The sequence below is a fragment of the Marmota flaviventris genome, chromosome 10 (genome assembly GCF_047511675.1).
Source record: "Marmota flaviventris isolate mMarFla1 chromosome 10, mMarFla1.hap1, whole genome shotgun sequence".
NCBI classification, from domain to species: Eukaryota; Metazoa; Chordata; class Mammalia; order Rodentia; family Sciuridae; genus Marmota; species Marmota flaviventris.
In genome coordinates this window covers 41639041-41666355 of record NC_092507.1, presented here as the reverse complement: position 1 = coordinate 41666355, position 27315 = coordinate 41639041, and the positions used below count along the sequence as shown (strand labels likewise).

General features: G+C 38.6%; 1 protein-coding gene across 1 annotated transcript; it reads left to right on the top strand.

Annotated features, from left to right (window-relative positions):
- Coa7 (cytochrome c oxidase assembly factor 7) lies at window positions 1-26949 on the top strand. The gene is made up of 3 exons (XM_027944958.2): window positions 1-146; window positions 2703-2843; window positions 25665-26949. The coding sequence occupies exons 1-3, from the start codon at window positions 41-43 to the stop codon at window positions 26111-26113; spliced, it is 696 nt and encodes a 231-aa protein (XP_027800759.1). The 5' UTR covers window positions 1-40; the 3' UTR covers window positions 26114-26949.
- The last annotated feature ends 366 nt before the right edge of the window (window positions 26950-27315 follow it).

Here is a 27315-nt window from a genome sequence, read left to right as displayed (position 1 = left end):
GTGGAGCGCCGGGCCAAAGCGGGTTGGAGGAGCTGCAGTCATGGCGGGGCTGGTGGACTTCCAAGACGCGGAGCAGGTAAAGTCATTTTTGGAGAACATGGAGGTGGAGTGCAACTACCAGTGCTACCACGAGAAGGACCCGGAAGGTGAGCTCCAGCGGTGCTGTCTGGGGACATGTCAGGGGTGGGATTGAGTGAGCGAACTCTCAGGGAACCTGGAGGGAGCATCACGTGGCGGGCTGAGGACATTTGGAGACCAGGTCTACCGGACACTTGCGACCTTGTGTGTGATGAGAGGAGCGTTGTGTGCAACAGGACTTGCGGGCGCGCCGTGGCGGAATGAGGCTGCAGGCTGGGATGGGGAAGAGTCCTGTTCTGGCATTTGAGGTCAAGGGACTGGGAATACATTAGTGAACAGATGAAATTCCCTGCCCTCAAGGAGCTTACATTCTGATAGGGGAATCAGTCAGTAAAGATAAGGAAATAAATGATGGGGTTCGGAACTGGTAAGTTCAGAGGGGGAAAAAAAAGGGTGAAGGGCTACTGGAGTTTAGGAAGACGATTGTAAATTGATCCATCGGACAAGGGAGTTATTGAGAAACTGGCATTTGAACAATTCTTGAAGAAGTCTTGAAAGAAGCCTTGAAGAAGGCAAGGGAGTTGAACCATGCAAGATTTTGGTTTTTTGGTTTTTGTTTTGGTACCAAGGATTGAACCCAAGGGCGCTTAACCTCCAAGTCACATCCCCAGCCTTTTTTTATATTTTGTTTTAAGACAAGGGTCTCACTATGTTGTTTAGGGCCTCGCCAAGTTGCTGAGGTAGGTTTTGAACGCAGGATCCTCCTGAGCTGGTGGGATTACAGGTGAGTGTGCACACCATTCTGGGCCCTACTTTATTTTTTTTTAAAGGTGGAGAAAAATTCACATCCTTCCTTCTTAGAGCTTGCCATCTGATTTTCAGAATGTGACTTTGCTATATTTTTTAGCTAACCAACTACATGGAAGAATTTTCTCTGTGAGCTAGTCCAAGCCCTAATAATCTATAAATTTCAGAGGAATTGAGATCACTGAGGAGCAGGGTAGTTAGGGGCAGTCTATAGGGCTAATCTGCCGTTGATGAAATGGAGGAGATGGTGGGAGAAGAAAGTGTTCCTTTAGAAGGTTGAAGTCAGAATGTGTAGTCAGAATTAAGTTTATTTATTTATTTATTTATTTTCAGTGCTGTGCATTGAGAAACCAGGGTTTATTCCCTGGTATATTACCCCCTCCCCCAAAAAAAGGAGGGAGGTTTTTTTCATGATAGGCAAGGATTCTACTGCTGAGCTACACTTGCCTGCTCCTCATTGTCTGTAAATAGGTAGTGCTTTCTCCTTATTCAAATCTCAGCTAAGACAGCACAGTCCTCAGTGAGACTTAAGATCCTTCTTGATTGCCCATTCTATACTTACTTGCTTGTCATCCTGTTTTACTTAAATAGAAACATTTTTTATTGTTTGAATACATCTTCTTCACTTATTTGCTTATTTTTTGTATTTCTTCCTTTAGAATGTAAATTTTAGGAGAGCAAATTGCTGTATTCCTAGCATCTGTATATCTGGTACATAGATGCTTTTTGATGCTCAAATATTTTTGAAATTTAATGAGAAATGACATATGATATTGTAAGGAATGAAGAAGGAGATTTTTTTTTTTTTAAGTAACTTTATTTTATTTATTTATTTTTTTGTGGTGCTGAGGATCGAACCTAGTGCCTCATATCTGCAAGGCAAGTGCTCTGCCACTGAGCCACAATCCCAGCCCTGAGGAAGGAGATTTTAAGGAGTGAGGTTTGCCCAGTTCGGTGGGGCACACCTGTAAGCCCAGGATCTTGGGAGGCTGAAGCAGGAGGATTGCAAGTTTGAGAGCAGCCTCAGCAATTTAGTGAGGCCCTAAGCAATTCAGCAAGATCCAGTCTCAAAATAAAAAGGGCTGGGGATGTGGCTCAGTGGTTAAGTGCCCCCGGGTTTATTCCCTGGTATCCCATTCCATCCCCCCAAAAGGAGGGAGATTTTCTGGAACAAGGAGACTGCCAAGGAGGAAGAGCCAGTTTCTAGCTCTTTTGGTAGCTGCCATGTTCCTAGCCTGGCCAAGGAATAAGGTGTAGTCATTGCCACATTTCTTTCTTGCTGTCACAAGATTAGCTTACTAGCCTTGTTTTTTTTTTTTTTTTTTTTAAACATATATTTTAGTTGTAGATGGACACAATACCTTTATTTTATGTATTTATTTTTTATGTGGTGCTGAGGATTGAACCCAGCGCCTCACACTTGCTAGGCGAGCGCTCTACTGCTAAGCTACAACCCCAGATCTAGTCTTGGCTTTTAGGGGTTTTACTACTAGATTTCACCAGAAGTTCCAAAGCTAGCATAGTTTCTGCAATGGAAGTCACTAGGTCTTTGGGCCAGCAGTGGCAAGTGGTATAGCCAGTGCAGGGGTCAAGGTTTCCCCTAGTCCATGCATTGCTCAGTCCCTGGTGAATGGCAGAAAAAGCCACTTATAGGGATGGCTAAATACCACTTATAGTCTTTGTGGTAAGGTTAGTTTGCCACACCAGAGGAGGACAGTGCTGGTTCTAAATAAATGACTCAGTCTGACCTGTCACACTGGAACCTCCCTACTGAGCAGCAGTCCTAGACCTGAACAGCTCTTGCCCTCTCCTCACAGGTTGCTATCGGCTGGTGGACTATTTAGAAGGGATCCAGAAGAATTTTTATGAGGCTGCAAAGGTGTTGAAGTTCAACTGTGAAGAGAACAAGCACAGTGATAGCTGCTACAAACTGGGGGCCTACTATGTGACTGGAAAAGGTAAGAAGGGGCTTGCTTTCTTTGGTATCCCCTTTTTGATGCTAAGGTTGTCATCATACCCAAGCCTTAGGCTGAGCTCTATTCACAGAAATATCCTCACAGGCATTGTGGGAGCACATTGCAGATACATTTGGAGACAAGAGTTCAGCAGAGTGATCGGGGAGGAGCACAGCCTTTAAGTTAAGCAAACCCTAGAGAATGCTATTTGCAAGTAGTGGGATCTTGAGCTAGTCACTTTAACTCTGTGTCTCAGTTACATCACCTGTAAAATGGGGGAAAATAATTCTTGCTTTGTAGGATTGTTGTGAGGACTTAAGAGGAACATGTAGATAAAAGCATCAGTATGTGCCTGGCACAGAGTAAGAGATCAGTAATTACTCCCTTCTTTATCTTTTCTCCTCATTTTTTTTTTTTTTGGTGTGTTTACAAGTGACTTTTACTTTTAATAAACTCAATGCATTTAACATACTTTATCCATTGGCTGGGTTTCTTGCTCAGTGGTAGGCACTCACCTAGCCTGAATGAAGTACTGGGTTTGATCCTCAGCACCACATCAAAATAAAATAAAGGTATTGTGTTCACCTACAACTAAAAATATATATTTTATTATTATTACTTTAATATTTTTTAGTCATAAATGGACACAATACATTAATTTATTTATCTTTATTTGGTGCTGAGAATCAAACCCAGGGCCTCACACATGCTAGATGATTGCTGTACCACTGAGCCACAACCCCAGCCCCAAAATATATATTTAAAAAAAAAAATACTATATTCATACTGTTAAATAACTAATGACTGCTTTCACACTGAATTCTCCACATATGCAACTGAATTAGGCTTTAGTAAAAAGGGGTTTTCAGAGGTTGGGGTTTGTATGAGGCATTGGGTTCAATCCTCAGCATTATGTATAAATAAATAAAATAAAGATCCATCAACAACTAAAAAAAAAATTTTAAAAAGGGGTTTTCATTCTGCCCACATAAGTACACATATATATTGTATCTATGTGTGTGTATATATACATATATACATATATATATACATGTATACTGTACATATGTAATTATATATGTATGTATATTTAATTCTCATTTTGAAGTAATTTCAGATTTACAAAGAAAACCAAAAGCATTACAAAGAATTCCTATACTCTTTAACCCAGATACCACATTATGCCCTAATTTTATTTACCACCAGAATGGTGTTTCAGTTTTCTATTGCTAAATTACAAATTACCCTAATAATTCCTGTGGGTCAGGAATTTGGGAGTGGTTTAGCTAGATACCTCAGGATCTCTCATGAAGTTGCCGGCAAGACACTGGTCAGGAAGCTAGGGCTGTAATCATTTCAAAGGTTTGCCTAGAGTTTGAGTTTCCAGATCTAAGAGGATTTCTCCATGTGGCTGGCGGCAGAGGCCTCTGTTCCTTATCAGCTATTGTTAGGAGACATCTTATCCTTGTCATGTGGATCTCTATGGGTTACTTGAGTATCTCAGGACATGGTCTATGGCTTTCTCCACTGAGTAATCCAAGAGAGCAAGGTGGAATCCACAGTGTGTTTTTGAACTACCATTGGAAGTCACAATTTTTCTTTTTATACACACACACACACACACACACACACACATATATTTATTTATTTTAATTGCCGTTGGACCTTTATTTATTTCTATGTAGTGATGTGTTTCATACATGCTGGGCAAGTGCTACAGCCCCTACAGTTTTTATTTCTGTCACATTCTATTTATTAGAGGTGAGTCACTAAGGCTAGCCCATGCTAGTGAGAAAAGACTTAAATTACAGTCTTTGAAGGAAGGAATATCAAAGAATTTATGGACATATTTTATTCTTTACAGTGCTAGAGATGGAACTCAGGATCTTATGCATGCTAGGCAAGTGCTCTATCACTGAGTTAGACTCTCAATTCCCAAAGGACATAGTCTAAAACCATGACACAGGGAATATGACCTTTGTTTGATAGGAGGCTAATTTTTTTACACTCATCATGTCATGAGCTTCTTGAAGATGATTGTTCATCCCATTCCCAGTACCCAGGCGACCCTAGTTAGAAAAATGTTCAGTGAAAGTTTGATGAAGAGGATGTCTTTTTTAATTTTTGGAGCTATGTTGACTGTTTTGGCTTTTACTTGGAACATAGTTCCTGTGGTAGTGCTGTTTATTTATTTATACATACATACATACATACATACATACATACATACCAGGGATTGAACCCAAGTGTACTTAATCACTGAGCCACATTCCCAGACCTTTTTGTTTTTTTATTTTGAGACAGGATCTCCCTAGATTGCTTATAGCCTGTCTGAGTTGCTGAGGCTGGCTTTGAACCTGTGATCTTCCTACCTTAGCCTCCCAAACTGGGATTACAAGCATCACCACTATGTCCAGTGTTTATTTTTATTTTTTAAAATTTTCCCCAGCTTACTGAGGTGTATGGTAATTGACAAATATTCTATGTTTGCTGTATATATGATTCTTGGATATATGTATACATCATGAAATGATTATCACAATCAAGCTAATTAATGTATTCATCACCTCACATAGTTACTGTATTTCCGTGAGTGGTGAGACCATTTAAGATCTACTCTCTTATCAGATTTCAAGTATATGATAAGCGTAGTCACCTATATGATAGCTCTCCAGAACTTACTCATCCTACCTAATTGAAACTTTGTGCCCTTCGACCAACACCTCCCCAGATCCTAGCAACTGCCGTGCTACTCTCTGCTTCTATATGAGTTGGCTTTTTTAGATTCTACATGTAATTGAGCTCTTGCTTTGTTTTTCTGTGCCTGAATTATTTTACATAGTATTATGACTGCCATAAGGAGTAAAGTTCATCCATGTTGCAAATGATAGAATTACTTTCTTTTTTAAAGGCTGAATATTATACTATTGTGTATATAACTCCTTATCTGTTCCTCTGTTGATAGGCACTTTGGTTGACTCCATAGTTTGTTTGGCTATTGTGAATTATGCTGCAGTGACCAGGGGAGTGCAGATGTTTTCTTTTTAATATTTTCTAGTTGTTTAATATTTTCTAGTTGTTTCTAGTTGGACCTTTATTTTATTTATTCGAATGTGGTGCTGAGAATCCAACCCAATGCCTCCTGCATGCTAGGCAAGCGCATTACCACGAGCCAAAACCCCAGTTCCCAGATGTTTTCTTTCTTTTAAAAAAAAAAAATTTATTTTTTAGCTTTAGGTGGACACAATATCTTTATTTTATTTTTATGTGGTGCTGAGGATTGAACCCAGTGCCTCATGCATGCCAGGTGAGCCATATCCCCAGCAGCACCACCCCCCCCCATGTTTTCTTAAGACATTAATTTTATTTCTTTTCTGGGTACTGGGGATTGAGCCTGGAGGTGCTTAATCATTGAATCACATCAAATCCTCAATCCTTTTTTTATTTTGAGATAGGATCTCGTTAAGTTGCTTAGGAACCTCATTAAGTTGCTGAGGCTGGTCTTGAACTTGAAATCCTCATGTCTCAGCCCATGAGACATATATAGTTTTCCATAATGGCTATATCAATTTACATTCTTACCAGCGGTGTATAAGGGTTCGCATTTTTTTTTAAATAGTTTTTTAGATGGACCTTTATTTTCTTTATTTATTTTTATGTGGTGCTGAGGATTGAACCCAGTTCCTCACACATGCTAGGCAAATGCTCTATTACTGAGCTACAGCCCCAGCCCAAGGGTTCAATTTTCTCCATATCCTCATCAAATAACAGCTGTGAGATGATATCTCTTTGTAGTTTTGATTTTCATTTCCCTGATGATTACTAACATTGAGCATTTTTTCACATTATCTGTTGGAAAGTTATATGTCTTCTTTTGAGAAAAGTCTATTCAGGTCCTTTGCTCATTTTTTGACTTTTTTGTTGTTGTTGTTGTTGTTGTTGGTGCTGGAGATTTAACCCAGGGCCTTGTTCACACAAGGCAAGTACTCTACCAACTGAACTGTATCCTCAGCCCTTTGCTCATTTTTAATTGATTATTTTCTTATTTTGCAGTGCTGGGGATTTAGCCCAGGGCCTTAGAGCTACATCCCCAACCCCTAATTGGTTATTTTCTTGCTGTTGAATTCCTTATATTCATTCCTTATGTTTTTTATTTTACATTTTGAATGTTAACCCCTTTTTGGATATATTATTTTCAGATGTTTTCTTCCATTCTGTCTCTTCATTCTGTTGCTTCTTTGCTGTGGAGGGAAGCTTTTTAGTTTGATATCCCTTCCAAAACTCATGTTTTGTTCTTTCTTTCCCTTTTTTTTTTGATACGGGGCATTTTACCACTAAGCTATACCCCTAATCCTTTTTACAGAGGGGCACTTTACTGAGCCACATCCCTAGCTCTTTTTTGTATTTTATTTAGAGACTTGCTGAGTTGCTTAGGGCCTCCCTAAGTTGCTGAGGCTGGCTTTGAACTTTGAATCTTCCTGCTTTAGCCTCCCTACCTGCTGGGATTATAGGTGTGCACCATCATGCCTGGCCCTTTTTTATATTATTTTGAGACAGGCTCTTGCTAAATTGCCCAGGCTGGCCTTGAACTGCCTCAGCCTGCCAAGTGATTCGATTATAGGTGTGTGCCACTGCACCTAGCTAGTGTTGATTTTTTTGTTTTGTTTTGTTTCCTGTATTGAAGATTGAACCTAGGGATGCTTTACCATTGAACTACATCCCCAGCCCTTTTATTTTTTATTTTGAGACAGGGTCTTGCTAAGTTGCTTAGGGTCTAACTAAATTGCAGAGACTGTCCTTGAACTTGCAATCCTCTTACTTCAGTCTCTCAAATTGCTGAGATTATAGGTGTGTGCCCCCATACCCAGCTTATGTTGAAATTTTTTCAAAATATTTGTTAGTTATAGATGGACACAATATCTTTTTTTTTTTTTTTTTTTTAGTTTTTGGCGGACACAACATCTTTGTTTTATGTGGTGCTGAGGATCGAACCCGGGCCGCACGCATGCCAGGCAAGCGCACTACCGCTTGAGCCACATCCGCAGCCCGACACAATATCTTTTTTTAATTTTTTTTTTATCCTTTATTTTTTAATTGTGGGTGGACGCAATACCTTTATTTTATTTTTTTATTTTTATGTGGTACTGAGGTTCGAACCCAGTGCCTCACGCATGCCAGGCAAGCGCTCTAACTCTGAGCCACAACTCTAGCCCCTGAACATAATATCTTTATTTTGTTTATTTTTATGTGGCACTGAGGATTGAACCTAGTGCCTCACATGTGAGAGGCAAGCTCTCTAGTACTGAGCTACAATCCCAGTACTCATGTTGAATTTTTAAATTGCTATTATAATAGTATTAAGAAATGGGACCTTTAAGAGATGAGTAGGTTATGAGGGGTCTGCCTTCACAAATGGAAGTCAGTTGGTTGTTGCAAGAGTGGGTTCGGAGTAAGTTTGGCCTTCTTTTCCCCCAATCTTGCATGTGCTTGCTTGCCCTTCTGCTATGTTATGAAGTAGCACAGAGGCCCTCGCCAGATTCTGGTACCATTTCTTGAACTTCCAGATTCTAGGACAGTGAACCAAATAAACTTCCGTTGTTAATAATGTACCCAGGGCAAGAGATGTAGCTCAGTGGTAGAATGTTCAGTCTAGTATGCACAAGGCTCTGAGTCTGATCTCACCACTGCTGAGAAAAAAATATTTCCTGGTTTGTGGTGTTCTGTTATAATAGCAGAAAGCAGACTATGATCCTAGCGGCTTGGGAGTCTGAGTCAGGAGGTTCACAAGTTCAAAACCAGCCTCAGCAATTTAGCGAGACCCTGTTTCAAAATAAAAATAATAATAAAAGGGGCTGGGGATATGGCTCAGTGATTAAGCACCCCTGGGTTCAGACCCTGGTACCAAAATTAAAAAATAAATAAATAAATAAAAAGCACACTATGATAAATTTGTCTTTATTTGTTTTTGTTTTCTGTGCTTTTGGGGTCATATTCAAAAAATCATTGCTAAGATTTATTTGAGTTATCTTCAGTTGCTTTTTATTTGAGTAAATTGATATTTTAATTTTTTTAAAAAATTAATTAATTTATTTTTAGTTTTCAGAGGACACAACATCTTTGTATGTGGCGCTGAGGATCGAACCCGGGCCGCACACATGCCAGGCGAGCACACTACCGCTTGAGCCACATCCCCAGCCCCTGATATTTTAATTTTTATTTTTTGGTGCCACAGATTGAGCCCAGGGGCATTTTACCACTGAGCTACATCCCCAGCCCACCCACCACCCAACCCCACCCCGACTTTTTTTTTTTTTTTTTTTTTTTAATTTTGAGACAGGGTCTCACTAAGTTGCTTAGGGCCTCACAAAGTTCCTGAGGCTGGCTTAGAACTTGCAGTCCTCCTGCCTGAGACTCCTGAGTCGCTGGATTAAAGGTATGTATGCGCCCCCATGCCCATTTTATCTGTGAACATGAAGTGTGTGTAACGTGTTTGTTTCTTCAGTTTTTTCCCACTATGTTTTCTCATGGTAATTTTATAATTTCAAGTCTAAATTTAAGTCTTTGGTTTTTTTTGTTGTTGTTGTTGGTATTGCACATTAAATCCCAGGGCCCTGTACTGCTGAGCTATATCCCTAGCCCTTTATAACTTTATATTTTGAGTTAGTGTCTCCCTTAGCTGCAGGGGCTGGCCTCAAACTTAGGTCCTTCTGCCTCAGTCTTCTGAGCTACTGGGATTACAGGCGTGTGCTACCATAATCAATGTCTTTTTTTTAAATTTTTTTGTAGTTGTAGATGGGCAGAATGCCTTTATTTTGTTTGTTTATTTTTATATGGTGCTGAGGATCGAACTCAGTGCCTCATGCATGCTAGGCAAGTGCTCTACCACTGAGCTACAGCCCCAGCTCCATACTCAATGTCTTTAATCCACTTTAGGTTGATTTTTACATATGGTATGAGATAAGAGTCTAGTGCACATAGATATCCAGTTTTCCTAATTATTGGAGAGATTGTCCTTTCCCCATTGTGTGTTTTGTGGCACCTTTATGAAGATCCATTGACCATAAATACATGGATTTATTTCTGGGCTTTCCATTCTGTCCCATTAGCCTAGATATCTATTTTATGCCAGTGCCATGCTGGGTTCAAGCCCCTGCCTCCCCCATATTGGGAATTGAACCCAGGACCTATACATGTGCTAGGCAAGTGTTCTACCACTAAGCTGCACCCTCAGCTCTTTTTGTTTTACTTTATCTAATTTTTAAAAATATTATTATTATTATTATTTTAGTTATACATGGACAGAATGCCTTTATTTATTTTTACGTGGTGCTAAGGATTGAACCCAGTGCCTCACATGTGCTAGGCAAGTGCTCTACCACTGAGCTACAGCCCCAGCCCCTCTATTTTAATTATTTGAGGTATGGGATTGAACCCAGGACTTTAAGTAGCTGTGCAAGTTCTACCATTAAGCTCCACCCAAACTCTTTATTTTTTGAGACAGGGTCTTGCTAAGTTGCTCAGGTTGGCCTCCAACATGTGATACTCCTGCCTCAACTTTCTGAGTAACTGGGATTACAGATGTGTACCATCATGCCAGGCTGCTATGCTGTTATAATTACTAAGCTTCATAATATATTTTGAAATCAGCCTTAAGCTTTGGTAGTTTTGCTTAGAATTGCTTTGGCTTTTGGGGGCTTTTAATGGTTCCATATGAATTTAGAATTGTTTTTTCTGTATCTGTTAAAAATGTACTTGAAAATTTGATGGGGTTGCACTGTAGATTGCCTTGCAGTGTTTTATAGTTTTCAGTGTATAGATCTTTCATCTCCTTGGTTGAATTTATTGTTAAGTATTTTATTTTTATTTTCGGGTGCTGCAGATTAACCTGGGGCTTCACATGTTAAGCATGCTCTCTACTATTGACTTCAGCCCCAATATTTTAGTATTATTTTTTTGATACCATTATAAGTGAGATCATTTTCTTTTTGCAATGGAATCTCATTCTGTTGCCTAGGTTCATGGGCTCAAGGGATCCTCCCACTTTAGGTTCTCAAGTTGTTGGGCCTATAGGCGTGTTCCCGCCTACCCATCAGTATATTTCTTTTTCTTTTTGGTACTGGGCTTTCCATTCTGTCCCATTAGCCTAGATATCTATTTTATGCCAGTGCCATGCTGGGTTCAAGCCCCTGCCTCTTATAAATCAAAATGAAATACAATGGTAGTATTTTATTGAGGATTTTTATATATGTTGGGGATGTTGACTTGTAATTTCTCTTTTTTTGCAGTGCTAGGGAACCAAAACCAGGGGCTTGCACATGCTAGGCAGTGCTCTACCACTGAGCTCTCCCAGCCTTGACCTATAATTTTCTTTTAGTGTTCTTATCTGTCTTTGGTATCAGTGTAATGCTGCCTACATAAAATGAGTTTGGAAGTGTTCCCACTGCATTGTTTAGAAGAGTTTATATGAATTGGTATTAATTCTTCTTTTTGCGTTTGGGAGGATTTTCCAGTGAAGCTATCAGGTCCTGAACTATTGTTTTTGATTACTAATTCACTCTCTTTACTAGTTATTAAACTAGTAAAGAGATTTGTCTTTACTAGTCTATTTTCATTTGTCTATTCAAGTTTTCTATTCATGATTCAGTCTTGGTTGGTTCTGTGTTTCTAGGAATTTATCTGTTTCTTCTTATTATCTACTTTGTTGTAATGTAATTGTTTATAATAGTCTCATCACCCTGTGTTTTTCTCTGGTATCAGTTGTAATGTCTCCTCTTTCATTTTTAATTTTGTTTGCGTTTTCTTTTCTTTAGTCTTTTGTTTATTTTTTCAAAAAACCAATTGTTAGTTACATTGATACTTTTATTACTCTTTTAATCTACTTACTTCTACTCTGATATTTACTTCTCTGATATTTGGCTTTTATGATTCCCTGAGGTCTGAAGTTATATTATTTATTTGAGATCTTATTTCTTAATGTAGACATTTTTTAAAAATTGAAATTTACTTTTTAGTTGTAGTTGGACACAGTACCTTTATTTTATTTACTCATTTTTATGTGGTGCTGAGGATCGAACCCAGGGCCCTGCACGTGCTAGGTGAGTGCTCCACCACTGTGCCACAACCCCAGCCCTTAGACATCTATTATTATAGACCCCGCCCTTAGAATTGTTTTTGCAACATCTTGTAAGTTTTGCTATGTTGTTTCAATTTTCATTTGTCTAAAGATGGCTTTTGATTTATTTTTTTATCCACCGATTGATTATTCAGGTATATATAGGTGAATTTCCACAAATTTGTGAATTTTCCAACTTAACCTTCTATTATTGATTTCTCCCTTCCTACTTCCTTCCTGTCTTTGTCTTTCTTTTCTTCCCTTTCCCTTCTGTTTCCTTCCTTCTGCTTCATTCATGCTGGGCAAGCACTCTGCCACTTAGCTATATCCCCAGGCCCTGCTTCCCTTATACTGGGAATTGAACCCCAGGGTACTTTACCACTGAGCTATCCCCAGTCTTTTTTCCTTTTGGACTGGGTCTTGATAAGTTACCAAGGTCAGACTTAAACTTTCAATCCTTCTGCCTCCACTTCTCAGGATGCTGAGATTACAGTAATATGCCACTGCGCCTAGCTCTAGTTTCATATTTTTGTATTCAGATGATACTTGATGATTTCATTCTTCCTAAATTTGTTGACTTGTTTTATGGCCCACTTACTCTGTCCTCACAATGTCTCCTGCGTGCTTAAAAAGAATGTGCATTCTGCTGCTGTTGCCTGGAGTGTTCTGTTATGTCTGTTAGGTCTATTTGGTGAAAAGTGCTATTCAAATTTACTGCCCTTTTTTTTTTTTTTTTGGTTCTGGGGATTGAACCCAGCAGGGTTTTTATCACTAAGCGACATCTCCAGTCTTTTTAATTTTGAGATGGGGTCTCACTAACTTGCTGGCCTTTCATTTGTAATCCTCCTGCCTCAGCACTCCAAGTCGCTGAGATTACCACATGCACCACCATAACTGGCTTAAACTCCCTGCCTCTGTCTTGATTTTTTGTCTGAATGATTTATCCATTGTCAAAGTAAGTATTGAAGTCCCTTGCTATTAACATATTGCTGTCCATTTCTCTTTCAGTTCTATTAATATTTGCCTTATATATTTAGTTATTCCAAGGTCATCTTTATTTTACAGAAAGTTTGGAGCAGAGAGAGGCATTTCTTTGACCTAGTAATTCTCCTAGTATTCTCTCCTAAAGAAGTAACTGGTGGGGGCTGGGGTTATGGTTCAGTGGTAGAGCATTTGCCTTGCACGTGCAAGGCCCTGGGTTCGATCCTCAGCACCACATAAAATAAATAAATATATAAATAAAATAAAGGTTAAAAAAAAAAAAAGAAGAAATAACTGGTGGCCTGGGGCTGTAGCTCATTGGTGGAGTGCCTGCCTCACATGTGTGAGGCACTGGGTTCGATCCTCAGCATCACATAAAAATAAATAAAGATATTGTGTCCAACTACAACTAAAAAAAAATTAAGAAAAAGAAATAACTGGAAATCTAAATAAAGATTATGTACAAAGATATTCATCCCAGCATTATTTATCTCCAAATTTAAATTTTCATTAATTTGTAATTTACAAGTAATACATACTGTATATAGTAATAAAATAAAGGAAAGTATGTGCCAGAAGTAGCAAGTTAATTATATGTTTTGTTGTGGGTGGTGCTAGGGACTGAACCTTTTTACTCTACCACTGGACTATATCCTTAGCCCCAGCAGCTGAGTTAAGTAATGTTATTTTCATTGGATGAAGTAGTTAGCACATTAAAAAATAATGTTTCTAAAGAATTTTTGTTGCTAGGTGTTGTGGCACGTGCCTGAATTCCCAGCAACTTGGGATTTTCACAGCAAGTTCAAGGCCAGCCTTAGCAACTTATTGAGACCCTAAACAGCTTAGTGAGACCCTGTCAAAATAAAAAGGGCTGGGAATGTGACTCTGGTTAAGCACCCCTGGATTCAATCCCCAGTACCAAAAAAAAAAGGAAAAGAAAAAAATTTATGTTGATATAGGAGAAAACTTATGCTGTAATGTTCAGTGAAGAAAGCTAAGTACCAAATTACATATAAAATGGATTCAGTTTTATGATAAAGTGTGTACAAAAATGTCCGTAGTGATTATTCTGGATTTGTTGTCTTAGTAAACCTTTGGATTCCTTTTATTTTTCTTCTTTTTTTACTATATTTTCTGTAAGGAGGTTTATTTTCTTATTGAATCAGGGAAGCCAAAATAGGCTGTGATGTTGTTTTCCCTTTTCTTATTAAGCCAACGTATCATTAGTGATTGTATACGAAGAATTATTTTTCACTTAAGTGCTCCTTGATTACTACATGTAAGGGGCAGTGAATTAGATAAGGACCAAGGGAGGGGGAGAAAATTTTATACTAATGTTAATTACACCTGGGAGAGTTTGATGGGTATTTTCAGAGAGAGAGAGACATGTAAAGTATTATAGCCCATTCAATGCAAGAATTATGTCATCACTAGGGGGTGCTAGTATGAAGGAGGAGGCATTGAAAACTGGTCCTCAAAGAGTGGATTTTGTTTGTTGGAGGTGGATTAGAGTTAATGTCCCTGAAGATAGAAAGTGGGCAGTGTGAAAGGACACTGTATGGAGAACACTATACTAATGTGTCATATGGCAATATTTCCGTTGATGATGGGTCCAGTTTACCACTATGATGGTGCCATAATATTATTATAAAGTTGGACATGGTGGCACACACCTGTAGTCACAGCTACTTGGGAGGTTGAGGTGGGAAGATCACTTGAGCTTGCACGTTCAAGACCAGCCTGGGCAATATAGTGAGACTGCATTTCAAAAAAAAAAAAAAAGAATTATAAGAAAAATAACCTATGCATAGTGACATCTGCAATGTAACATCGTGGTGCAAGGCATTGCTTATGTGTTTGTGGTGATCCTGTGTGAGCAAATCTCTGCTGCCAGTCCTATGAAGGTATAGCACATACAATTATACACAATACATAATACTTAATGATAATATATGACTGTTACTGATTGTGTTAGTTAGCTTTCCATCATTGTGACAAAAGAGAAAAACTACTTAAGAGAAATGATTTATTTTGGCTCATGCTTCAGAGGTTTCAGCCCATGGTCAGCTAGCTCCATTGCTTTTAGGCCTGTGATGAGGCAGAAACATGGTAAAAAAGCATTTCAGAGGAAAGCTGCACACCTATAGCAGTCAGGAAACAGGGGCCAGGGCCAGAGATGAGTAATATCCTTCAAAGGTAGACCCCAGTGACCAGCTTCGTTCAATGGAACTCCACCTCGTAATAGCCCATTCAACTATGAACTTGTCAAAGGATTAACCTGTTGATGAGGTTAGTGCCCTCAGGATCCTGTCACTTTCCCAAAGCCCCACCTCTGAACATGGAGACCAAGCCTTCAATACATGAATATACCACTGGTTTATGTATTTATTATTCTTTTCATTGTTATTTTAGGGCTTATTCTTTATTTTTAAAAAAGTTTATTGTAAACCAGTATGTTGTTATACATCTCATATTTACTGTGTCTCAATTGCAACAAGAGGCCACAAACAGTGGTAGATGCCATTTAGGATTGTGCAAGTACTTTCTAGGATGTTTACATAACAAAGAAATCACCTAATAGTGCATTACTCAGTAGGTATCCCTGTCCTTACACAATACTGACTATATTTAATCCTATTAACATCTTTTTCTTGGAGGAGGAGGTCTGGGATTTAAGCCAGGGGCAATTTACCACTGTGCTACATCTCTAGCCCTTATTTTTTATTTTGAGACAGGGTCTAAGTTCCTTAGGGCCTCACTAAATTGCTGAGGCTGGCCTTGAACTTGAGATCCTCTTGTATTAGCCCTTTAACATTCTTTTTTTAAAAATATTTTTTATTGTAGATGGACATGACATCTTTTTGTGTTTATTTTTATGTGGTGCTGAGGTTCGAACCTAGGACCTCCCGCGTGCCGAGGCAAGTGCTCTACCACTGGGCCACAACCCCAGCCTCCCTTTAACATTCTTTAATAAATTTCTCCAGGTATTTAAGCCAGAATGTTCACAAAGTTTATCTTTGCTACCTGAGCTTAGCAGACAGACCTTTAGCCATGCTGGGATTAAAAACCTGTACTGGGCTGGGGATGTGGCTCAAGTGGTAGCATACTCGCCTAGCATGTGTGAGGCACTGGGTTCGATTCTCAGCACCATATAAAAATAAAATATATTTTTGAAAAAAAAAAAAAAAAACCTGTACTGTTGGGCTGGGAATGTACGTCACTGGTAGAGCATTTACCTCACATGTGTGAAGTCCTGGGTTCAATACCCAGCTCACTCACACACAAAAAAAAAAAAAAAAAAGAAGGAAAATAACCCCAAACACCAATATTATTGACTCCCCCTCCCTAGTTCTGAGCCAAAGATTTTATAGGTTTTTTTGTTTTACTTTCTGTTTCTGAAAATACATCCAGTGTCCATCCTTTACACAGACTAATACTTCTAACACAGAATCTTACGGCTAGAGAGCAAACAACCCACTTCTATCAAGAGCATTAATTGGCATTTTTCTTCCCCAAGATATAGATTCCTCATTGACAAAATGAGGGTAATAAGGTTTGCTTATGCCTCCTTCATAATATTTTTCAGAGCATCAAATTAGATTGTGGATCTGACTGCTTTGTTAAATTTAAAATATCCTCCCAATGTGAACAGGTCTAGTTTGTATTGATCACTCTAAAGGTTACTTGAGATTGTGGTTAGACGAACTCAAGGAATGTTTTGGCCATGTTTCCATCAATGAAATCAGCTTTGAACTTTTTAAAATTTTTATCTAGAACCTCATACATGTTAGGCAAGTGCTTTACCATTGAGCTACATCCCAAGCCCCGTCCCTTTTTTTAGATCTTTATTATTTATTTATACGTGGTGCTGAGAATCAAACCCAGTGTCTCACACGTGCCAGGCAAGTATGCTACCGCTGAGCCACAGTTTCAGCCCTCCCAAGCCCCCTTTTAAATTTTGAGACAAGGTTTTGTTAAGTTGATTAGGTCTGCCTCAATTTTGTGATCCTCCTGCCTACTTTTGTGTGCTGCCATGCCCAGCAGCTTTGAATTGTTTTTGAGAAGTAATCTAAGTGTCCAACAAAAGATAATTGAAAGTAATTCTGATATATCTGTTTGAAATGTTTTGCTGCCGATAAAACAGATATTAAGAAAGGTTTCCAATGAGGAGTGAGGCAGGCTCATGATTACAGCATGCAAAAAGAGGACCAAACTAAATAGAAAAAGTACTGAGAAGAAACACCAAAAATTAGAGTAATGGTCTCTAGGTGGTAATAACAACAGATTATTCATTTTTCTTATTCTTACTGTTAAAATGTCCTCAATTTCATCTTGTAAGAAGTAGAATTACTTTAGTAGAGGAAATGAAGAGTCAAAATTAATGATGATGATTACAAACATATATTTTTAGTCAAGACCACCCTTGTGGACTCAAGTGTAAATAGCTGACTATATACAGATAATTCTATTTAAAATTCTTCCAGGCATCTCAGATTTAACAAACGCTGTGTATAATTCTCAATTGTTTTCTTCTCTGTCTAATTTATTATGCCTCTACATTATCTTCCATTTTAGCAGATTATCTCCCTTCACTTGGTAGCAAAGCAAGGAAGTAAGCAAGTGAGCTCCATCCATGGTGGCTTTGGCTGTCTTCCTAGAGGTACTTTGACAGAGAGGTGGAAGCCAAGCAGTCTTCCTGAACTAAGAAGGTAGAGGTACAAATTTTGGCCACTGAGGTGACTAGAGTTTGCAGGAGAGCCTACAAGAGTATCGCCATCTATCCTGGCTGGCAACCTATGCTGGGTTCACAAGTCTGACTATTCCAATAATTTAAGAAAACGACAAAGAAAGCACGCAAACACACAGAAGTACCTTTTCAAAACCGAGACGGCTCTCCAACCTTAGGAGTCTGTGGAAAAAGAGAGCCACTGGAACTCTCATACAAGGGGAGGTTCCATGGAACATTCTATCCCAAAAACGACAGAGGGATAGGATTACAAAGGAACAGGTGAGTGTAACTCAACCCCACCAAGTAAATCCTATTCCTGGAGCCACACCTCATTATCCGAGCAGGAGTAAGAACCAATGTGTTGCAGAGTGCAACAACTGTTCCATACTCCTTTATTCAGAACTTAAAGGTGAGTTTACTCCAGAGTGGCTTCTGACCCTAGAGAGGAAAGATCTTCCAAAAATCCACCTGGGGTACTCCCAACCTCTGTTAAGCTGCACATACATAGTGTCATGAGAGACCTTGCAGTGAAAACCTACTGGGGAAGTACAGTGGTGCACACCTATGATCCCAGCCGCTTAGAAGGCTAAGACAGAAGGGTTGCAAATTTGAGGCCAGCTGGGGCAACTTAATAAGACCCTGTCTCAGAATAAATAAAAAGGGCTGGAATGTAGTTCAGTGGTAGAATATTCAAGTTCAATACCCAGTACCATCAAATAACAACAAAACACTACTAGGGTGCTATGACCTAAAAAATGATTCTAGGAGCTGGGATTGTGGCCCAGCGGTAGAGTGCTCACCTAGCATGGGCGCGACCTTTGATTCTCAGCACCACATAAAAATAAAGGCATTGTGTTGTGTCCATCTACGAAAAAAGATTCTCTCTCATTCTCTCTCTCTCTCTCTCTCTCTGAAAAAAAAAAGTGATTCTAGAGTGGTTTGAATTCCAACTATTTTCTGAATGGAGAGAACTTACTGACCATCACAGGTATCCAACTGAGACTCCAAAAAGGAAGTAGTAAGACTATTTTAGGTGTGCTCTCACAAAATTTAAAAATAAGTCTCTAAAGATTTGGGATAGTAAGTTAGCTACCTTCCAGAACAAAACTCAGGAGTCTTGAAAGGAATATAATAAAATCCAAAGAGAACAAAGTATCAACTACAAAGTCTTAGCATTTTTTTTTTTTTTGTACCTGGGATTGAACTCGGGGACATTTGACTGCTTAACCACATCCCCAGCCCTATTTTGTATTTTATTTAGAGACAGGGTTGCTTAGCACTTCCTGTTGCTGAGGTTGGCTTTGAACTCATGATCTTCCTGTCTCAGCCTCCCGAGCCACTGGGATTACAGGCACGTGCCACCCTACCTGGCTTAGCATCATTATTAAAAAAGGGGAATAAGGAGCTGGGTGCCGTGGTACACACCTGTAATTCCAGCAGTTTGGGAGGCTGAGACAGGAGGATCATGAGTTCAAAGTCAGCCTTAGCAATGGAGAAGCGCTAAGCAACTCAGTGAGACCCTGTCTCTAAATTGGGCTGGCGATGTGGCTCAGTGGTCAAATGTCCCTGAGTTCAATCCCGGGGCCCCCCACTGCCCCCCCCCCCCCAACCAGATTAAATAAAAAACAAACAAGCAAATAAATAAAATTTGGGGATAAAAGCAGTGAATAGAAACATACCCAGATATGACAAAGATATTGGAATTAATAGTCAAAATTTAAATGGGTCTAATAAATATGTTTAAGGGTTTTAATAAAAGGTGGATGTAATGAGTTGAATTTAAAGAAATTAAAGTATTGAAGAACCAAGTGAAATTTTAGAATTGAAAAACATGGGCTGGGGTTGTGGCTCAGTGGTAGAGCTCTTGTCTAACATGTGTGAGGCAATAGGTTCGATTCTTAGCACCACATTAAAAAGAAATAAAGATATTGTGTCCATCTGCAGCTAAAAATATTTTTAAGTAGTACCATGATATTTGAAAATGAAAAACTCGCTGGACAAGGTTAACAGCAAATTAGAGACTTGAGAAGAAAAACATGAGCAAACTTAAAAGATGTATGAACTTGAAGATAGAAATATAGCTTCTATTGAAATTGAAGCAAAGAGAAAAAAAAGCCAAAAAGAACAGAGCATCAGCCTTTGGTTCAGCATCCATCAATCTAACATGTGTATTTGGGTTCCAAAAAGAGAATTGAAAGAGAATGGAGTAGAAAAACACATTTATGAAATAACAGATGAATAATGTCTGAATCTGATGAAAAATACTATCCCACAGGCCGTGAAGCTCAGTGAACCCCAAGTAAGATGACTAAAGAAAATCATCTGTAGACACACTATTGTCTGTTGAAAACTAAAGATGAAAAGAAAATCTGAAAAGCAGACAGAAAAAAGACACACTCATTGGAAAATTGGTAAGAATTACCATCGACTCCTCATCAGACTCAATGTAAGCCAGAAGACAAAAAACATTTTATTTTATTTTTTAGTTGAACATGGACCCAATTGTTTTACTTATTTTTTAAGTGGTACTGAGGATTGAACCCAGTGCCTCACGTGTGCAAGGCAAGTGCTCTACCACTGAGCCACAACCCCAGGCCCCTCAAAAGAGCATTTTTTAACTGTTGAAAGAGAAAAAAAAAAAAAAAAACAAGCTTGAATTTAAATGAATTAATTGTGAATTAAATGATTTTGAATTAAAATGAGATAAAATTGAAGGTGAATAGATTCAATTTTAGATAAAAGCATAAAGAATGAGTTACTAGGGGCTGGAGTTGTGGCTCAGTGGCAGAACACTTGCCTCACACATGTGAGGCACTGGGTTCGATCCTCAGCACCCCATAAAAATAAATAAACAAAATAAAGATATTTTTAAAAAAGAATGAGTTACTAGCAGACTTACAAGAAATGCCAAAGAAAGTGCTTAGTTGAGGGAAAATAATAAGTTGGTAACTAATATCCACACAAATGGACAAAGACCCTCTTATCAGTGTCTTCAATGAGTTTTATTCTTTCCTGTGCTCTTGCTTCCTCTTTTGTGTGTAGGAATCCTTTAAATATTATCTATAATGCTGGGTTAGTAGTCATGGATTCCTTTACTTTATGCTTATCTTGGAAAGTATTTCTTCTTCACTTCTGAAGGATAGTAAGTTTGCTAAATAGAGTATTTTCTTTCCATACCCTCTTGGCCTTTGGAGTTTTTGCTGAGAAATCTTCAGTTATTTTAATGGGCTTACCTTTGTAACTGACTTTCTATTGCAGTTTTCAATGTTCTTTCTTCTGTACTTTTAACAATTTAACTATAATATGATGTAGAGAGATTATTTTTTTGTTCAGGTCTATTTGCAATTCTAAATGCCTTCTGTATCTGGGTGTCCATGTCTTTCCCAAGTTTTGAGTCATTTTCTGCTTCTATTTTTTCACTGAATAATCTGTCTGTACCTCTGCTCCTTTGTCTATGACTTTGATTCATGTTTGATCCTTTAATTGTGTCCCATAGATCTTGCATGTTCTGTTCACTCTTTTTTCTTTTTTAAATATTTATTTTTTAGTTTTAGGTGGACAGAATATCTTTATTTTACATGTATGTGGTGCTGAGGATCGAACCCAGTGCCTCAAGCATGCTAGGCAAGCTCTCTACCACAGAGCCACAAACCCAGCCCCCACTTTTTTTTCTTTATTGCTGTCTGAATGTTATCATTTATCAACCTCGTCATCAAGTCTTGATAATATTCTTTCTTTTTCTTCATCTACTCTCTTGGTGAGACTTTTAACTGAGTTTTAAATTTGACTTTTGAGTTTTTCATTCCCAGTTTTTTTTCCAGGATCTTTTTTTTTTTTTTTTTTTAATTGAATTGTCCTTGCATATCCTACATTGTCTTCCTTAATTCATTCAGCTGTTTTTTTTTTTTTTTTTTTTTTAATTCATTGATCATTTTAAACATAATTCTTTTCAATTCTTTGGCATTTTATCCACTTTAATATCTTTGGACTCAATTACCAGAGAGTTGTGAACTTTTGTAGTAGTCAGGTTGCCTTGAGTTTTCATGCTTCTTGTATTTGTGTATTGAGATTTGCTCATTTGTTGGGATGCAGTGTCTCTTCTACTTTTACTTGAGGGCCTTCTTAGGGAATAGTCTTCTCTTGATGGGCTATCTGTTGTTGTGTAGCATTGAATTTAATTCCAAGTGGATTTAAGTGCAGTTCCCTATGGTTTCTCTAAGTTTGATTGGTAAATTTTGACATATTGCCTGGAGGACTCACTTTCTCTGTAGCTCTAGAAAGAGGAGGGTCCTTCTAGTAGTTCAGTTGGGTGTGTTGTAGATAGCATAGTATTTGGAGTTCCTCTTTCAGTTTTGTCTACAATGTGTTGATTGCAAGTTTATGTTGAGGTCCCTGTAGATGGAGTATCCACACAGTTGTGTTATTTCTCTCTGCTCTTGCTGTGGGGTGAGTGTCCAGGAGTGGGACTTCTGGCCCTCTCTAGCCATGCCTGCTTGGGGCCAGGTTGTCACTGGGGAACTTTTACTCTCTGCTTTTTTTTTTTTTTTTGTACCAGGAACTGAACCTAAGGGCTATTAACCACTGAGCAATGTTCCCAGCCCTTTTTTATTTTGAGACAGGGCCTCTTTAAGTTGCTGAGGCTGACTTTAAATTTGCAATCCTCCTGCCTCAGCCTTCAAGTTTCTGGGATTACAGGTAACTATAGAGTTGTGCTCCAGCTATCTCCCTGTTTTAAAGTTGAAGTGTGCACCGAGATTCAAGTAGGACTGTTTTGTGGCTAGAGTAAGTGCAATTTCTTTCAACTTTGTTGTGGGTATAGCTCAGCCACAAAATGCCATCCAGTGTACTTGAGGTGTGGGGCTTGATCCCCCAGCTCCACTGAGAAGGAAGAAGACAAGTAACAGTAACATTTACAACATAAAAACAAACAAGATATATGAATACAGTAACACTCAATTAACAATTATAACTAATAGAAAGGAAAGGGGCAAGACAGGTGTAGTGTTTGCCTGTAATCTCAGCTGTTTGGGAGGCTGAGACTAAAGGATCTCAAATTCAAGGCCAACCTGGGCAGTTTAGTGAGAACCTGTCTTAAAAATAAAAAGAGCTGGGGCTTTAGCTCAGTGGTAGAACACCCCTGTACCAAAAAAAAAAAAAAAAGAAAGAATAAACCAAAAAGTCAAAAATCTTTAAAAGATTGTTTAAAGCAAAAATAATAGTAGTATATTTGTAAGGCTTATTGTATATAGAAATTAAACACGACAGCAATAGCAGAAAGGATGGGAATATAATTAAAAGGCCCTTACATTGTGTGTGAAGTAGTATAATATTAATCCATGATAGATTGTGAAAAGTTCAGGATAAACATGATAATCAATAGATGAACCACTAAAAAAGAAAAGGAGGTATAACTAAAAAAAGCCAATTATGGAAATGAATATATAAATATATAATTCAAAAGAAGAAAGAAACAACAGCATTGGGGGAAATTAAGACTAGATTTAAAATCTTTTCTAGAAAAATCTATATGGTAACCAATAAAGAGGTGAATCGAAAAATAGGGGCTATAGTCGTAGCTCAGTGGTAAAGTGCTTGCTTAGCATGTGTGAGGCACTGGGTTTGATCCTCAGCACTACATAAAAATAAATCAATAAAATAAAGGTATAAAAAATATAACATTAAAAAAATTCAGAAATGGAGACACTCATATGAAGAAACTAATGATGAGCAGAATCCATTTAGAATGACCATTGGGCTAATGAATAGAATGTAAATGACATATACCTTTATGGCATGAAAACATAATTGTTGAGACTGGGGGTGTAGTTCAGGTGGTAGGGTTCTTACTTAGCATGCATGAGGCCCAAGTTCTCCAAGATCACAAAGACTGGAGCCCAGGCTGTGGGCTATACTATCTCCTTGAGTTGAAATAATATAGAGAGGTATAAGAGAAGAGAGTACTACGTGCCGGTATCCTTGTTTTTTATAGTTAAAATTTGCTCTATTTCAGTCCCCTACAGTCTGTTTTTCTTCTAATAAATAAACGAAGGTAAAATTTTTATTTACAAGCAGTATATATGTTCCAATTTTTTAAAGTACTTTTCTATTTGGTATCCATTCTGCCAGCCAGCATTTAATCTAAACACATGCAACAAAGATCGCTAGAATGGTGCTGACTTGATGATTATTTATAGATGATGGATTGAAATCATTAAAGAATAATATTAAAATGTTTATATTTCAGAATGAGTGACAGTACATGGGATTTCAAATTTTGCCTTAAAAAAAGTAACTAAAAAAAGTGAGCCCTGTCACTATCTCTGCCTAGATAAATTACTTTGGGGCAGTTTCTCAATAGCTTTCAGGATTAAATTCAGGGTCCTGAGCATGACCAGTCAGACCCTGCATGATCTGGACCCTTTCGTCTCTTCAGTTTCCTCCTTCAATGGTTTCTGGGTTCAGTCCACAGTAGTTTCTGTTCCCCTTCCTGGAAAATCCCTCACCCATATTTTCTTTTTCCCTTTTTCATTGTATTACTGCTTAAATGTTACTTCTTTCAGGGAACTTTCCTTGACTTCATGCCCAGGCTAGATCAAGACCCTAAATATATCCTTATTCTCCCTGTACTTCTCTATACCTTTTTCACACTTAGAATCATACATTTATTTGTGTGGTTTTTTAATGTCTCATTAGACCATAGACCAAGATTCTCAAGGGCAGGGCAATGTCTGTTCCCCAGGATCTAATGCAATAGTGGCAAATAAAAGACGTCAGTATGTACTCAGCCCTCAGTATCTGGGGGATATTGGTTCCAGGACTTCTGCAGATACTAAAATCCTAGAATGCTCAAGTCCCTTATATAAAAATGGCACCATTTTTGCATATGACTTCTGTAATCTTCCTGTATACTTTTCCTTGAAAAAAATTTAATGTGCTTATGAATCACTTGAGCATTTTTTTCATATTTTTTAATTGATGCATTTATAGTTGCACATAATAGTGGAATTTGTTATGTATTCGTACATGCACACAATATAACAATATAATTGGTCAGTATCATTCCCCAGTATTTCCCCTTTTCTTTTCCCTCCTCCCTCCCTCCCTTTCCTCTACCCTAACTGATCTTCATAAGATTGCATCACACTTTTTCCTTTTTCTTCAGTATTCTAAAATCACCTTTAGATTACTTATAATACCTAATGCAATGTAAATCATAATGGAAGTAGTTGTTATTATTGTATATTCTAGGATTAATGACAAAAAATGTCTATACTTATGCAGACAATTTTTTTTTTACACCACTGAGCTACATTCCTACCCCTTTTTATTTTTTGAGAAAGTTCTCACTGGGGGCGCCTCTCAGGTTGCTGAGGCTAACCTCAAACTTGCAGTCCTCCTGCCTCAGCCTCCTGAGTCTCTGGGGTTACAGGTGTATACCATCATGCTCTTTTCTGAATTTTTCTTTGTGTGTGTGTGTATACCTGGGATTAAATTCAGGGGAACTTATCCACTGAATCACATCTCCAGCCCTTTTTTTGTATTTTATTTAGAAACAGGGTCTCACTGAGTTGCTTAGGACTTTGCTAAGTTGCTGAAGTTGTATATTCTGAATATTTTTGACCCAAGTTAGTTAAGTGTGCAGATATAAAAGCCACAGATTGAGAGGGTCAACTGTATATTTAAATGTATGAACGTTTAATTGTTTATAAAACGCTACGTTCTTACTATAACTCCGTGAGGTGGATATTTTTTGTTTCCAACTTTGACCTCCTTTACCTGTTTGGGCTTCCTCATAGACAGCATTTGAACAAAAGATTACATGGCTAAAGAAGGGTCTGAAGGGTCTGTGCTCCATGCCAGGCTACTTTTCTTTCATATTGCCTTAGCTGAGAGGATATGGACTTGCTTTCTTACTTTGAATTGCTCGCTAACTTTGAGCTGAGACAAATAGGTTCTGCCCTGACTTGGGTTTACTTTTTTCCTTTACTTTCTGTCATTGCAGGTGGATTAGCTCAGGACCTGAAAGCTGCCTCAAGCTGCTTTTTGATGGCATGTGAGAAGCCTGGAAAGAAGTCTGTGGAAGCATGTCACAATGTCGGTCTCCTGGCACATGATGGCCAGGTCAATGAAGATGGCCAGCCCGACCTGGGGAAGGCCAGGGACTACTACACAAGGGCCTGTGATGGCAACTATGCCTCCAGTTGCTTCAACCTTAGTGCCATGTTTCTGCAGGGTGCCCCTGGCGTTCCCAAGGATATGGGCCTGGCATGTGAATACTCAATGAAAGCCTGTGACCTGGGCCATGTTTGGGCCTGTGCCAATGCTAGCCGCATGTATAAAATGGGGGATGGTGTTGATAAGGATGAGGCCAAGGCAGAGATGCTAAAAAATCGGGCCCAACAGCTGCACAAAGAGCAGCAGAAAAGTGTGCAGCCCTTAACATTTGGGTAATGTGGCCAATGTTAAGGGCTGCACAAGCATCAAGCAGCTTGAGGCTGGCACCTTCTATTTCTGAGACCTGATGCAGCCCTTAAAGGTCAACCTGCTGGAGCAGGAGAACTTGGGACTTAATATCAGTAGCTCTGGTTACATAAATCCATTTGCTCCTGAGTGTCACCTACTGGGATGTGGCCTGCAGTGAGTGTGTTCTGTCAGTTGTCTTTTATGTGGCTGTGTTCTGTGAACACTCCCACATTTATGGGGTCTTTTCAAACTTTTGGAGCTCTGTGAAACATAGGAGCCAACTAGAGAGCCATAAAGATTTGTGTGAGGGATTGGAGGGCAGAATACCAGGAAGTCAAAAATCAGCAGCCAGAGGGCCTGAAGGAATCAGCTGCTATCATCATCATCCTCCTCATCATGCTCATTTTAGTTGGGGGGGGGGGCTTGAAAATCAGAGTGTCTTGATTTACATAATAGAGGTCTTAAGGAGCTAAGAAAAGTTAAACAGTCACGACTGCCACCCTCTGACTTATGTAATCGTTGGTGTGGGCTTTTTGCTTTCAGATTCAGATCTTTCAAGAAGTTAATATAGATTAGGAAAGCCTTGCAGCATGAAGGTTAAAGGCTCATGTTGCTAATGATGAAATGGAAGCCCGCCTTCCCCTAGAAGAAACATTCACAGTTAAAACCTCCCTGGACACTCACCTCATGGAGATTATGCTGAGGACATTCCCAGAGCAATTCCAGCTAGTAATTCGCAAACAAAGACTTTGTGACATATTTTGCCTACTGATACTGAGCCTTTTTCACTGTTCCTGTGAATAAACTATTTTGATTGATTTGTACTTTGTGTTATTAGTGTTCTTTCTGGATTCCGGGTAGGGTTGAGTATGTTTTTCATGGGATTGTGCCTTTTAAAACATGTGCTTTTTCTATTATCTCTCTAGCTTGTCACCAGGGGGCGAGCTTGTCATTTTCCTGCTGATTTTAGGATCATTATATGTCACCACCTACTGTTTTTGGCTTTCAGTTTTGCAGCTGTAAGCATAACCACCAAACTTCTTGAGCTGGTAGAAGCGAAGGACTTTCTCAAGTTTTAAAAGGCATCAAGTTCATTTTTTTAAAGTAGCTTTTCCTATGCTTAAAATAAACTCTAGGCCAACAAGCATGTGAAAAGATGCTCAACATTACTAATTGTGGGAATTGCAAAT